This window comes from Oryza brachyantha, chromosome 8, assembly GCF_000231095.2.
Source record: "Oryza brachyantha chromosome 8, ObraRS2, whole genome shotgun sequence".
Lineage (NCBI taxonomy): Eukaryota > Viridiplantae > Streptophyta > Magnoliopsida > Poales > Poaceae > Oryza > Oryza brachyantha.
In genome coordinates, this window is record NC_023170.2 from 10,488,241 (window position 1) to 10,503,362 (window position 15,122).

The following is a 15,122-nucleotide window of genomic DNA, read 5'->3' on the forward strand; positions in this document are numbered from 1 at the left end:
TCCTCACGCCGGCTCCGAGTCCCGACCAAACCGTCCGAACCCGAGACCCAAACAGAGCGCAGCGTTCCCGTTCCGCCGCCTCCGCATCGCGCCGCCCCCGGCCCCCACCTTCCTGGAAGCGGCCGATGGCGGCGACCCGTCCCCTGCTCCGCCGCGTGGCGGCCCTTCTCGGCGGCCGCGTCCGTGCGAACCATCGCCTCCTCTCCTCCTCCTCGCCGTCCTCCGCCGCCGCAGCAGCGGCCGAGAGGGCGTCGCCGTCGCCCGCGGACCCGGATGGCGTGCACATGACGGACGGCTGCATCCGAGTACGTCCCCCCTCCTTATTCCTCCCTTCAGTCATTCTCTCGGTGTAGTCGGTCCTGTATTCTGCGTGGAATAGACCTGGTAGGAGGTTTCCGCTGCCGTTTTGGTGATTAAGGTGTATGAAATTAAGGGCCATTGGTTTCTGTATCTATCATGGTGTTCTGGAAATATTTTTGAGGCCTCACTTATGATGTTTTTGGGCTTTATACCGAGAAAACACCACTTTAACGAATTAAATTGGAGGAACTTAATCACCGGGTGTTATGTTATGGTGCATTGTTAATGCTACAATTGGATTATTGGAAGAACATTTTCGAAACATTCTCACTAGTTCAGTTAGGGGAATAAAATGCAAAGACCTGCATGAATTGTACTCCGTATGAAAATATAACATCATTCCACATATTAGGGTATGACATACAGCTGCAAAAATGGATGCTGGATTTGTCTTTTCTAAATGGAAGTTTGTGCTGGAATATGTGAAATTGTGAATTGTAGGATAACTACAAGCAATAGAGTTTAACAACTTGTTCAGATTTCTGATGCTCAGAGTGAAATTCTGAAATCAGTGTTAAACAGCCAAACCATAATCTTGTGAGCGCTTGTATATTTAAGTTATTGCTACATTATAGTTGGTGCACACACAAACACTCGCTTTTTACAAAAAATAGCGTGTTATTTGGTCCATTTGTCGTGTGCCTGTAATCGAGGTGCACTCTGCTGTCTCTCCAAGCCTTTGGTTCCCTGCATTCTATTGTGCCAGGACAAATACTGTGTTCACTATACAAGTTCCTTTTTTTCCCCTCCTAGCCTTGCCTATAGGGTTTCTCACTGTTGAGATGGAGTATTCTCTTAGGCCTGTATCAATTTCTGTGATATGATTCCAATGCATGTTACATGTATTCTTGATCTGCCGATGCAAGGGGATCTGAGTGTGATATGCACAGTGGGTAAGTGAGTGTGGGCATGAGCGTGACATCAGGACATCTGTTGAATGTTGACGTTTTTATTTTCCTTAGTTTAACTTTCAATTTAGTTGTGAAACAAATTTATGAACCTACATTTTCCCATGTAGTTTCTAAATGTTTGTTTGCATCTTGTAGCTGGTCTAGTGCTAGCATCTCTATCCATTGCAATATTTTCAAAAGCGGTTCGCAATGTCGTGTGGTCACCGTACCTTGTAGCACTTATGCAGTATAATCAGCTGCTTATGCGGCTTAATCAGTACAAGGTTGGGGCACCTGTTCCTTGTATGTGGTCTTGTAGACGTTTTATTAAAGCAATACTGATTCTTTGTAACTAAGATTCACTCATTTAAGTTATGTTGATCTTCACTGTGTTGACCTCTCATCTCATATATCTCTTCTTCTGTGCTGCATTTCGGTATATAACTACTACCTTCGTTTCACAATGGAGGAGGTAGCATTTATTTATTATTAGTTTTAGCTTTGATATGAAGGAAATGTGTTATATCTTTGTCCCTGGATGAATTTATTTTCCATTTTTAATACAGTAAAAGCGGTTTCATATGCTTTCACTTATATCTCATCTGTTTGCAGAACATAAAAATATGGACATTGCAAAAGGAATTTCCCTAAATTTCAGTAGAGAGCTGATACTTTCTTTTTGAAAGAACAAATATTTACCGATATTTTTATCTTGTTTCATTTTCAACTGTTATATCTGAATATGCTAATTTCTATCATATTTTGTTCGCACAGTAGGAACATTTGAGAATGTCATCATTTTCGAGCTTTGTGCCAAGTTGACTTCATTATGTGCTTTCGGTGTTCAGAATGTATCTCCCTCCCCTTCTATACTTTGTTATAATATTAGTTTTTCTAACAGTTCCTCATTTTTGTGTCCTTTGGGAATTTAACACTTCACAGCGATTAAAAGAATTGCATGCTAAAGATCCACCTGCTGAAGGCAAGATGCTGCGATTAAGCGTTGAAGCTGGTGGATGTTCTGGATTCCAATATTCTTTCTCTCTTGATGACAAGAAAAACTCAGACGATCGGTAAGTCAATTTTGACTGGTTTGTCTTTTTTAGACAACTACAGATTCTGTATTTCTTCTATGTACTATTGTGGAGACCTATGAACAGAGTATATACATTACTGGTGATTTATGTAGTGAGTGTGACACATACTTCAATGTTTTACTTATCTCCACAATTGTTATTACACATGTAGGGTCTTTGAGAAAGGTGGTGTTAAATTGGTTGTGGATGATGTCTCATATGACTTTGTCAAAGGCGCCACTGTGGATTATGAGGAAGAACTTATACGCTCGGCATTTGTGGTTAGTTTAAATTTTGGCTGTTTGGTTCTTGATTCGAATACTCACCATGGAAATACATTTGGTCAAATCTTCTGCTGGATACTACAGTAGTTAGTTGAGAAAGATGTCAGAACTTATCCTGTTGACAATTCTATGTTGTGAACTGTAATTTTGCAAAAGACTTTCAGCTCAGTAACCATATATCTCTAGATACAATAGAAAAGCCAGTGAAACATTTTTTACTGAGTTAGCTAGTTTCTACCAGCCTACACCACAAGATGAATTAATGAGATGATATTGGTTTGATCATTTTGGGAAATAAAGAGCAACTTCAAACTAGTAGACAATTGCATGTTTGTTTCTTTTTAATTTCAAGATTCAATGCATTAAAAACAAATGCTGCATGCTGGTGGTGCAAGTTTGCTAATCTAGGAGTGGTCTAACAAAGACAAATTCTTAGATGAATGATTTCTTTTCCATTATTTGGTCCTTCATACTGAGGTCCTTTTCCTTTTCCACCATATATATTTCCGTGCGACCGTGCCTCCTTTCTTATTACTCCGACTGCTGATCTTTTTCACCATTACAAATAATTACATGGTTTTCTCTGGTCTGGAGGGGTGATTGGTGGACTGGTGGGGTCCTTTGGGTGTTAATTAGAGGTTATTTTACAAATACATGTCACCTTGCCACATCGATGAATTTTGTGCTATACAGCACATGTTCAGCATGGTTGTTCTACACTTTGGATTCAGAATGTATCGTACCTATACATTTCTTACAACTTATATTCTTCGTAAAATGCAGGTATCAACTAATCCAAGTGCAGTTGGGGGCTGCAGTTGCAAGAGTTCTTTTATGGCCAAATAGTTTCAGCTTTATTAGCTTGATGAGATAGTTAATCTGTGAAAGCATTCTGTATTGAAATATACTTCATTGATACGCGTGTACAATTTGGTATGTTTGGTGGTTCCAAAGATTATTTCTTCCACATCTTCCTTGTGATTACAGGTTATATATACCGAATCAACTGGTCTTTGGAAATTACTTTTGTGTTGTTTCAAAGTGATAAATAAGATGCAATCTTTTGTAACATTGATATAAGCGGATATATGTCTGAGAATTTTCTCAATATCTTGAGGTTGATCCTCATGCTAGTAGGTAGGGTTTGGTCATTTTCCTATTTTGCCTGTGGCGCGTTGGTAATGTGTTTGAGATCCTTGTACTTGAAGTCTAATTTTTTATGATTTTTGTACAAGTTTATCTCAATGAACTAAGGCCAGGGCGATTTTTTGCTAATTTGTTTTTCCCTTGAGTCCTGACTACATGATCTAGCATCATGCTTTACTCCAAACTCAATAAATCCTTGGCAGTTACTTGATATCTTTGATAACCAACAGGCATGGTGTTTGTGAGATCACCTGGTCTGAGTACCATACAACTTCTAAATGGTAAAATGTATTACTCTGTTCATTAGAGAGTGATCTGAACTAGTTTTACAGGGCAAGAAAGTCGAACAGAGAGCTCATGGTGGATATTTTAAAGCTTACTGCCCCACTAGAGTGATATATTCTTGTCTGGATTTTCATAGGCATATAAGTGTCAACAACTTGAGATGCTCCTCATATATATCTCTTGTTTAATCCTCAGAACCACAATGTTTTATTGTTCATCATTGCAGGTCTAAGGGCATTCGTAGGTACGAAGAAAGTAAGAAAGAATGCTTCATCTAACTTCAAACATGGTGTTTCCCAATCATTCTTCTGGGGTCTGAACTGGAGGGAGCTATTCCCAAAAGTTTCAAGTTTCAACCTCGTAATCAAGGTTCCTGGAAAGTAAGAAATCATACTGAACAGCTCTAACAATTATCATTTTCTTTTGCATAATTAACGCCTATTTAAGCAGCTTTGTACATTGCTGGTAATAACATTTTAATAATGAATTGAAATTTAACAATGGAAGAACAACTGAACAAAAATATTATGCTATCTAACTGATACATTTATGGGTACCAGCAATTTTCAAAATAACAAGATAAGGTGGCACCAATTTAGTTCCAAAAACTTGCTATGTATATTATCTCAATCATCACATCATTTATAATTTATAAGCACAGATCACCTGTGACATGTTGTTGGCAGTTGGCGCTGTATGGACTACAACTTTACATTCTAAATGCCATATAACAATAATCTTTCCTGTCATGTATTTTTTTGTCATGAATGCTCCATGCAAATCATAGGGTACTCTTTGTGGTAATGTTCTCTTGGCTGTAGGTTCACTCTCAAATTTTCAGTTGTCAATGCTGTTTACCTGTAATGTGAGAAAACATATGAATGTGATCCTGTCTTTGTTAAAGCATTTGAACTTTAGGTAAGGTCCTTCTGTCATAATTTTTTGACAATGTTTTGGTAACTTCTTAAGTGTCATACCTCAAGTCTTAAATCCTTAGGAAAAGCAACAACAACAGAGAATTCATAGGAAAAATGGGCAATTAGTACGTTTTACATTTAGAAAAGCAACTGCAAGTGAAATGCTGGTCAGGAGTCAATAATCGGTACAATGCATGCATTATGATTAGCAGAAAACCCGATTTCCATATGTTATGGAGCCATACACGTAGCATAATAGAGGTCAAATTAATGAGAATGTAATTTTGGTATATTGGTGACTTCATCATGAAGAAATGAAATGATCTAGCCATCGTCTTCATGCACACCAGCTGCCTTAGGCACAAAAGTTGCTCCTGAGTAGAAGTGATTTCTTGCTAGCTGATGAAACAGCACCTTTATTTTATCTTCTCTGACTGTCAAGAATGCAAAATTTAAATTTTGAAATTTATGTTATTTGAAGATCATAGTAGTTTTGAACTAGTGAATTACTTGTTTATAGATCATATGATTACCTTAGTAGCTATTTTTGTTTTGCATCAAGACAAAATGTTGCAAAGCCAACAAAGTTTGGTCGAGCTGCAAGATTTAGACTGGAATTAGGTTCTATAGATCAACATTACAGTATGACAAGGTAGAACTTACTCTAATATATGGCATTAGCTATGCAGAGAACACACAGTTATATGGTATATATTTTTTAATTTCAGTCTATCCATATAAGAGACAGGACAGGAGGGATACAGATATACTCAAATTATGATATAGAAGTAATTTGATTCTAGCTGTACAGTCCATCTGTCTAGAACTTATATAAGCAATTCTGCAATTATAGTTTAATTTTTACCACTAATGAGCAACTTGATCTCCCTAAACTATTATTACTCAATAACGTTTGTATTTTAAGCACCCTGTTGATGAAATCACTTTTGAAGGATAAATGAAGTCTTACAAGAAGAATAAACATTTTAGTTTTCAGGCATTTGGACTGACATGCTTCAAACGGTTGCAAGGGTAACTTTTTCATTCACGTGTTCTGGAGGAAGGAAAAAGTAATTATCATAGTATTACTTTTTGATGCACTATTATATTGTAAAAGTGATTTTCTGCCCCATTTTCTTATTCACACTCAAGGTGCATATATGTATGGAAGAACCTGAAATGCATATTTAGCAATACCTATTTCATGGCCACCACCGCAGCAAGATGAACAGTCCGCCACTTGCACATATGTGTACTTATGGTCTAGACCAGCAAATTTATCATTGATCACTGGGAATTTCAAGGTAACATCTAAGAAAGTTAAGTATCTGCCTGCAAGAGTCTGTTTTTAGGTTCAATCTCTATTCATACAAGTGAGAAAGTTCTTATTTGGTTCTTGGCTGGAAATATCTATACTCTATAGACATATTCTTTGCCTTGGACCCTTAATTGCAGAACTTGGTCCGTGGAATCCCTTTGCTACAACCTAATTCATCAGGATAGCAAATTAGAGTATGAATGGTTATAGAAATAGTTTAATACACATAAATTGGAGAAAGATTGGAACCATTCGCAACTTTTAGGGAAGGTTTGCATAGATGTAAAAGATCCATCACTTTCTGTGGGTGAGAAATTGATATTTCACAACATAAACAGGTAGTCATTGAGCTGCTGCTTCTTAGCTATTTGATCTCTATCTACATACTCAACTATTGGTTGTGCTGCTTCCTTTGAACATACATTTACTATAGCTGAAGAGTGTGGTCGATCTGTGCCTACTTGAACGTAGATCTGTATACGTATTTAGAGATCACATAAATGCCTACCTCATGACCTTCCTCGAAGCAATTTACAAGATGGAATATGCAGAATGGTTCTGCATAAAACCATATCACTGAGTCTGTGTCAGCATTGGGGCATGATCTGAATTCTTGAATACCTTTCCTTCTCGAACTCAAGCAATCTATATGAAGGGTGAAGAACAATAAATTCGAATTGTGAGGATAATTTTGAATTTTTTTATATTAACTTTATTGAAGTACTTACTGAGCCCTTCTTAGCATCCTAGTTGGGTTGAGGGTAAGTGGTGAATCCATGATGATGTTGTATGATGCAATCATTGAAGATGTTAGATTTAATGGATTTTGCTAATTGGTGTTTCTATTCCTAGAAAATACATTATAGCCTATTAAAGCTGTATTATTTTCATACATGTTTGAAAGCTTAAGGTGCCCTTTCCTTTTATATAAGAAAAATTTGAGGGGTCTATTTTTTGACTTTAGTGAAGTTATATTCTAATTTATGTGGCGAAACAAAAAAAAATCTTTGGTTATTCTGTGCAGTTTAGTAAAATTTGGTTATTCTGTGCAGTTTAGTAAACATATTGTCATGAAATTGGAACAGAATATCGGAGCTTTTGTAGTCACCTCAGTGGGACGGGAAAAACGGGGGTTCTAATGTGAAGGCGTAATCTACACAAATAAATCCAGCAGTTGTTTGTAAGTCCTGTTTATGGCATTTGAGGCATCTCCCAGTTTGGAGCTTAGATGCTCATGAAGCTCCCAGAAATGCGGCTGATTATATTTCTCATTTTCACTGAAAGGTTGCATTATGTAGTATATTGTTGTGAACAAGATAGGCAACATGTCTAGTGGATGTTTTCTGATGAGACAGACGAGTAGATTGATGCCCTCCTGGAGGTTCATATGCATATGTCGCTTTTTGGTCAAATGGATAAGGTTTTTGCATTATTGAATATATAAGCACAGGATGATTTAATTTATTCTATAAATAAATCATGACAATAACCATATAAACTACAATACTCACGTCATACGATCTATACATGTAAGCTAGACCATAAAACATAAAAAGGTCACATATAAGAAACATGGCGAACATGTACCGAGTATTCTGCTTTTGTTGTGGATCATGTTGATGAGGAACAATGCATACCAAAGGCACAGTGCAGTGTCGGATGTCATCCGTGGCACGTAGCCCTTGAGTGTGGAGGAAGACGAGTCGTCCTAGAAAATGAGCAGGCAGTTGTGCAATGCACTACCCAAAAACCACATTGCCGCCTTCTCCCGGTGCATGATGTTGACGGCGAAGGTTTTGGAGACTTGCTCTCCTGATTGCCGATGCACGCCAGCGTGTAGGACGAAGTAGACTACGAGCGACAGCGCATTACAGAGGCGGAGGCAAAAACCTAGATTATTTTTTCGTGCTTGGGTTCTACGACAATGGCGGCTCAGTATATATATGTAGCTAGATGTGTGATTAGGATGTCATTCGTATCTCTACTTCATGTAACCGAATCGGATAAGTCCCACCTACCTTATCCGGACTCTAAACTGTGTCGTTGCATGCCTAGATTATTTGGATAAAACAAAACCAAATCACAATTGAATTGCAGCAAAATAAAACTGTAAAAGATAGCTACGTCTATGCAAGGACGAGGACCTATTATTGGACCATTCATGCACATGTCGTGTACATGTGTGCCTGGCGAGGCAAGCGAGCACATGTTCCTCTTGTTCTCGACTTATAAAGAGGTCTCAAATGATTAAGATATCATTCCTCTTATAAGAAAGTCTCCCTTTCCTAGAATAAGAATGGTGGTAGTAAACTTCCTCACATATCATCCCATGAGATGGTCTTTTGTTATTTTCTAAATAACTAATCTTCATATGGGCCTTAGCCCGTATATTAGTTTCAACACATACTACTAAGTGAAGAAAAGACAAAATGACGTGAGCACGAGATGATGGCTCGCTAGTGCTGAGCCGCCGCTAGTGTGCAAGCAAGGATACGTTGGCAGCTAGGATTTGGATATTTGCTCTATACTATGTCTTAAATAGTGGGAATTAAGGGATAGGTGAAGGGGCAAAATAAAAAATGTGTACAAGAGAGGGGAAAGGCCTAAAATAACCTCACGATCCACTCGTCTTTAACATTTAGATCATAATCCCTAAATCAGGATTAGGGTTGGCAATATCTCCATAGAGGCCAACGATTCGACATAGACCCGCCCCTATGGGATCACGATCAGGACCCTAGAAATTTTTTAGGGCATGAGTAGGGAAAGAAAACCAGCTGCAGGAGCCCATGGGGCCTCACGTATATGATTTAAAGCCCAATATTAAGGCTCATTACCTACTTTGTGCATTATATGTATAGGTCAAAAAATCCTAACCAGGTAGCTCCCTTCCGCCGCGGGTCGTTGTGCCATCGTGCGAGCAAAGCCACCGACCCATTGCCGATTGCCCTAGTAGGTATTGACTCAATTTTGATGTAGTGGGGCCCCTTTCAGGGCCGGGGGCGGGGGCAAAAGTTGGGGTTGACCGTTCTTGTCCAATCTGCCTTGTTGTCGACACTAATCGAGATGATGTGCTTAGGTGATAATCTGGTTAATTTTGGATCCAAGATCCCAAATTACATATTCTTCAAACTGTTTATCCCATGAGGGAGCGTTTATTAATCTTTTTCTCCCATGTGGCCAAGGGCTGAAGCATACCGGTAGTTTTGGTATACCAAAAATTACAAGCAGCGCCCCTATGTTTGACAGTTCAATTACGTTTGGGAAACTTTATAAGTATTTTAAAAACAGTAAACTGCCATTGGCACACAGGCTCTGATAAAAACGTGCCCGCGATGATAACATCAATATTAATTCAAGCAAGCCTTAGCCACGTGATGAGTTTGGCAATCCGCCGCTTGAAGCTGCTCCTCCCATGGCCACAAGGCCGCTTGGCACAATGGACAACGGCAACATCGATCACCCGCTGCAGGAACATGATCGTCAGCGGCCTGCGTCCATGACGACGACGACGAAGGCAAGCTTCTTGCCAGCTTGTCTGCTCTGCCGCCGGCGCCGTTGCCCTTTGTGTGATATGCCCATCCGGATCCGATCCGGTACGGCGCGATGTTCGTGTAGAAGATGGGGCAGCAGAATAATCACGGTCGTCGTTGACGGCGGAAGATTCACCTGATGTTGGTCGCCTCCGGCTCACCGACGACGGCGGCGGAGGTACTCCGGCGCCAGCCGAAGCATCCGACCGGTAGCGGTAGGATGGCCTGCCGGAGGAGATAGCGGACGCTGGGCGTCCGCACGACGAATAAAAGAGATCAGAGGAGTGTGCGGTTATTGCGCTGCTGCTACCCTTCACCACCGACGACGATTGGCCACCTTTGTAGGATCTCCGAATGGGGTGCTTAGCCATAGGCTACCTAGTTCAGTTGTCTCCTGCAGGATATATTGGTGAACAATTTACAAGAGCGCGGGTGGGGAGCCGGGCAGGGGCAGCCGGCTATTTATATTGGCTTGTCGTTCGTTATTTTTTTTTTCTGTTTGATTGAGCCGGTTAGTACTATTAAATCAGTAGCTCTTCAACTTAGCCATCTGCATGCGAATATTTTTTATTCGTGTCAACTTTGGTAATCTCAATCTGATAATGGTAGATTCGCTATCCATGGATTCAGAACTGCCGGATGTTTCAGATTGCCTCCATTGGAACAATGAACTTCAGACAGCAAAAGGTTAAAATTCGCATACCTCTTCCCACCCCCCCCCCCCCCCCCCCACCCAAAAAAAAAATGTAATAGCCTCCTTCATGCGCCGCTATCCTCCACCCGCCGCTTGTCGTGAACTCAGCGCATGACGACCATGTATGTATGTTGACACCTTCATTGGCTTCGCTGGATCAGGAGGCGGAGCAAAGCAGCGGCGTACGTACCCTTCGCTTCACAACGGTAGGTTGCCATCGTTTGTGGTTCGGTTAACGATAATCACCGGTCCTACGTGGCCACGGCCGCCACCAGCCCGCACCACCTTTCTCGCAATGCATGGTCGACGCTGCTGGCGCCCATGGGTCGCCCAGCATGGTGATCCAGATAGAGATTGATCGATCGATCGATCTCGCTCAACCCAAATGAATCCAACCTAGGGCATCTATTATTGTGGACCGCATATGTGAACCTGGTCTACGGTGAACCAATGCTTAATCTATATCTATATCTACACTTACTATCTTAACTATTATAAAAATTCTCTCGTCAGTTGACAGACCGAGCCGTGACCTTATCTTATACATGCAGCACACGGTCAATATCCCGTCTATGGGCGAGAGGTCGTGAGTTCAATTCCCGGTGTCTGCACAACGCCATCTTTTTAACTTCTTTTCTTTTGGTTGTTTTAGCTATAGCTCGACATGTCTCATCTTTTTATTTTTTTAAATTAAATAAATAAAAAATGCCTATTACATTGGACCAAGTTAGTTTTAATTATATAAAACCTCGATGCATCACATCTCTTTAGTTTTTTTAAAAAAATTAAATAACTAGAAAAATATCCACCCATTACACCGTGCCAAGTTAATTTTGATTATATATAAAGTCTCGATGCATCGCATCTATTTAATTTTTAAAAGTTAAATAACTACAAAATATCAATGCATTACACCAGTCAAGTTAATTTTAATTATATAAATTAAAATAAGTTTTGAAAGTAAATTGCATATCATGGTTTGCACGTTTTTAAAAAACAAACCAAGCACATATTTTGCCTCCGTCAGAGGTAAAATTCACGTCCAATTTAGACTTTAAGCATATGTTTTACTTGAATTGGAGGTAAAATTCACTATCCATTAGAACAATGAACTTCATAGAACAGAACTGCCTAATGTTTCAGATTGCTTCCACTGAAACAATGAACTTCAGACAACAAAAGTTTATTAATTTGCATACCTCTTCACAATAAAATATGTAATAGCCTCCTGCATGCGCCGCTGTCCTCGGCCGCTTGTCGTGGAATCAGCTCCCAGAGGACCATGTATGTTGACCCCTTCATTGGCTTCGCTGGATCAAGAGGCGGAGCAAGCAGCGGCGGACCCTTCGGTTCACAACAAGGACTTCGTAGATCATCATCATATATCAACCCAAGCTCACCAGTTGTCATTGTTTGCTGTTTGGTTGATATTGACGTGTAAATTTTTTGCGCGTTCGAGAAAATAGTAGTTTGATTGACGATAATCACCGGTGAGCCCGGTTAGCGCGGTTCCACCGCCGGTCTTACGTGGCCATGGCCGCTGTCACCACGTCACCACCAGCTCGCACCACCGTTTTCGCATGGTCACTGCGTGGCGCCCATGGGTCACCGAGCATGGTGGTCCAGGTAGAGATTGATCGATCGCGATCTCTCCCAGCCCAAGTGAATCCAACCTAGGCCATCGATTCTTGTGGGCCGTTTGTGTAAACCTGGTCTACGGTGAACCAATGCTCGATGACGTAGTAATTCTCCTTTTTATTCACTCAAATTAAACATTTTTTTGCATCATAATTGTTGAATAATTTCTTTAATGCTTGAAAGAGATTTAGCCTTGAAAAATTCATAACTACTTAATAAAGACTCTTTACCATCTTTGAGTTGGTTCAAGTTGCGAAAATCATCTAAAATCAACATCCAGTTGTTAGAGTATATCTAACTAAATCTACCTAGCCAAATGGTCTTATGGCCTACAACTAAGCAAAAAAAGTCTCTCATATTTACCATGCACTCTAAGAGATTGGCCTACTATCCATAGCTCATATGTTTTAGTGGGCCCCAATAGTGTTGGAGGTAGAGGATGGTTAGCCAAACTTAGGCTGTGTTCGGTAGATAGGTAGTAACCGGTGCATAAAACATGGTGATAGATTAGTATATGATTAATTAATTATTATTTATATAAAAAATAAAAAATAGATTAATATGATTTTTTAAAGTAACTTTTCTATAGAAAATTTTCATAAAAAATACACCGTTTAACAGTTTGAAAAACGTTAGTTACTGAACTTGCCGAATGAACGCAGCCTTAGCTATCTAGCCGGGGCATTTAACTTTTTGCCACTTTTAGAAATAGCACCTAACATATTTGCCACCCGCTGTCTATGACACGTGAGGCCTCATGTGTCTATGACATGTGGGCCTAGTGACAAATATGTTAGTGCCATTTCTAAGAGTGGTTAAAAATTAATTATTCCCTATCTAGCCGGCCCATTTGGCAAGTGGAATGGCTAGCCGATCCAAATGACTACTCTCTTATAGATGCTAGCCTTGATTTTTTATGTTTGTGTGGTGTTATATACTCCCTTCGGTTTTTTTAATGGACTTTATTAACTTTTGAATCTATATGTGACCTTTCGTCTTATTCAAAAAATTTATATAATTATTAATTATTTGTTATGATTTGATTTACTACTAATAAGTATTATTTATAATTTGGCGTATTTGGACAAAATTTCTGAATAAGACGATGGGTCAAACGTAAATGCAAAAGTCAGCTGCGTCGAATAAAAAAAATCAAAGAGAATATTGTTTTTGTTTGTTTGATTATTACCTTAAGCTTCCAATGTTTTCAAGGTGCCCAAATACTTTGAATAAGGTCCACGGGCTTTTCAACACCTAGAGGAGGGACTTGAGCCGTGCTTTTATGGACCAGTCCAAGGCACGGTGGCCCGACACGACTAGAAGCATGGCCCGACACCACATGAAGTGGGCTGGCCCGGCACGACACGACCATGGGCTGTGCTCGTACCTGGAAAGCAAGCACGCTGGATGGCACGGCCTGACGCGGTTAGTGGGCCGTGCCAGCCCGGAAAAGGCAAGGGCGGCGCATAAAACAGCCAGATAGCACATACAGGCCGATTATATTCATGCTTGATAAAAGAAGAATGAATGGATTCTTCATCATCAGCAGTCAGTAGCTATTTTCGCGAGTAATATATCTATACATATACTAGTTGAACACATTGAAAAATCAGAAAGGACCGTAGTTGATTAGACAAGTTATGCCATCTAAAGCTCCTAAGCAGTTTTAACCTGATCCATCTTTAATTCTGTGGGCTCTATTGAAACATTGAAAGCCCATAAGCCCACGTACTGTATTTCCGTGTCATAAGAACACAACTCATTTTTTTTAATTAGTCATTATCCATAGTAACAGAGAACGGACATTTATTCTGTTATCGTAATTTATTTGGAATTGTAGAACTTCTACCAAAATTCCACCCTCTTATTGCTATAGTTGCAATTGTCAATAATTTGCAATTTCAGTTTTAAATTTATGCAACTTAAGCCTTAAATTTGTGCAACTCTATCTGCACATGCTAGCTGCAGGATGGATAAATGGTATTCCCTCTGTTTTCATAATATAAGATGTTTGACTTTTTTTGCTTGTAATGTTTGATTATTTGTCTTATTCAAAAATTATGAAAATATCATTTATTTTGCTTGTGACTTTATTATCAGAAGAATTTTAAGCACGACTTGTCATTTTTTATATTTGTACTAAAATTTTAAATAAGACGAACTGTAAAACGTGTGACAAAAAAAATCAAATATCTTATATTATGAAACGGAGGTAGTTTGTGCTAATCAATTTGATCAAGTGAAATTCATGTCTGAATTTGTTCGTGTATGTGCATTTTTTATGCTTTTGCATGAAACTTATTTTTATTTTGGGGTATTGGTATGTGTGTTGGAAATTTCTCTTGAGGTATTTTATCATTATGTGATTTTCAAAGTACAAAGATTATAAATTTCCAAAAGAGATGTGCAAGCTGGACTAGCCTAAAACATATCCAAAAGAGACATGCAAACTATCCCAAAATACATATTCAAACCCGATAGCATAGACCTTTTGTTTTTCCCAGCCCGTTAAGATGAATCAGTGGTCTACCGGCCAACCAAACTTTGCTGTTTTGCCTTTTAGCTCTTTCCGATTTTATAACCTTTGAATGTAGATCGGACGGGTTACAAAATCGACCGACGTTTTGCAAATTTTCAGTCAACTGACAAATAATCAGGCCCTATTAATTAAGTGACACGTCAGCAGAAAAAATAATATTTGCATGAAATTAACTATGAGGAGAGAGAGGGAATTAGTTTAATGACCATGAAAACTTTGAGCACCGTTACCAAATCCTCGGTAACGCAGTGAAACTTGCATTGAGGGGCTCGAGACGCTTCATGCAATCAAACACTCTGCAATTAAACTTTTATCAGTAATTAAATGTTTTATTTAGCTTTGAAAATAGTACCATGAAACGTTGCACTGTGAGTAGCTGTTTCATGCATCGTTTCATCAAGTTAGCTATTGGAAACTGTGTTGTAAAACTGAGCATTGAGAC

General features: G+C 39.3%; 1 protein-coding gene and 1 pseudogene across 1 annotated transcript; one reads left to right on the forward strand and one right to left on the reverse strand.

Moving 5' to 3' along the window:
* LOC102714209 (iron-sulfur assembly protein IscA-like 2, mitochondrial) lies at positions 1-3,946 on the forward strand. Its single transcript, XM_006659287.3, has 4 exons — positions 1-305; positions 2,193-2,323; positions 2,499-2,607; positions 3,394-3,946. The coding sequence occupies exons 1-4, from the start codon at positions 126-128 to the stop codon at positions 3,454-3,456; spliced, it is 483 nt and encodes a 160-aa protein (XP_006659350.1). The 5' UTR covers positions 1-125; the 3' UTR covers positions 3,457-3,946.
* Positions 3,947-4,405: 459 nt separating this feature from the next.
* LOC107304722 lies at positions 4,406-7,078 on the reverse strand (annotated as a pseudogene).
* Between the last annotated feature and the right edge of the window lie 8,044 nt (positions 7,079-15,122).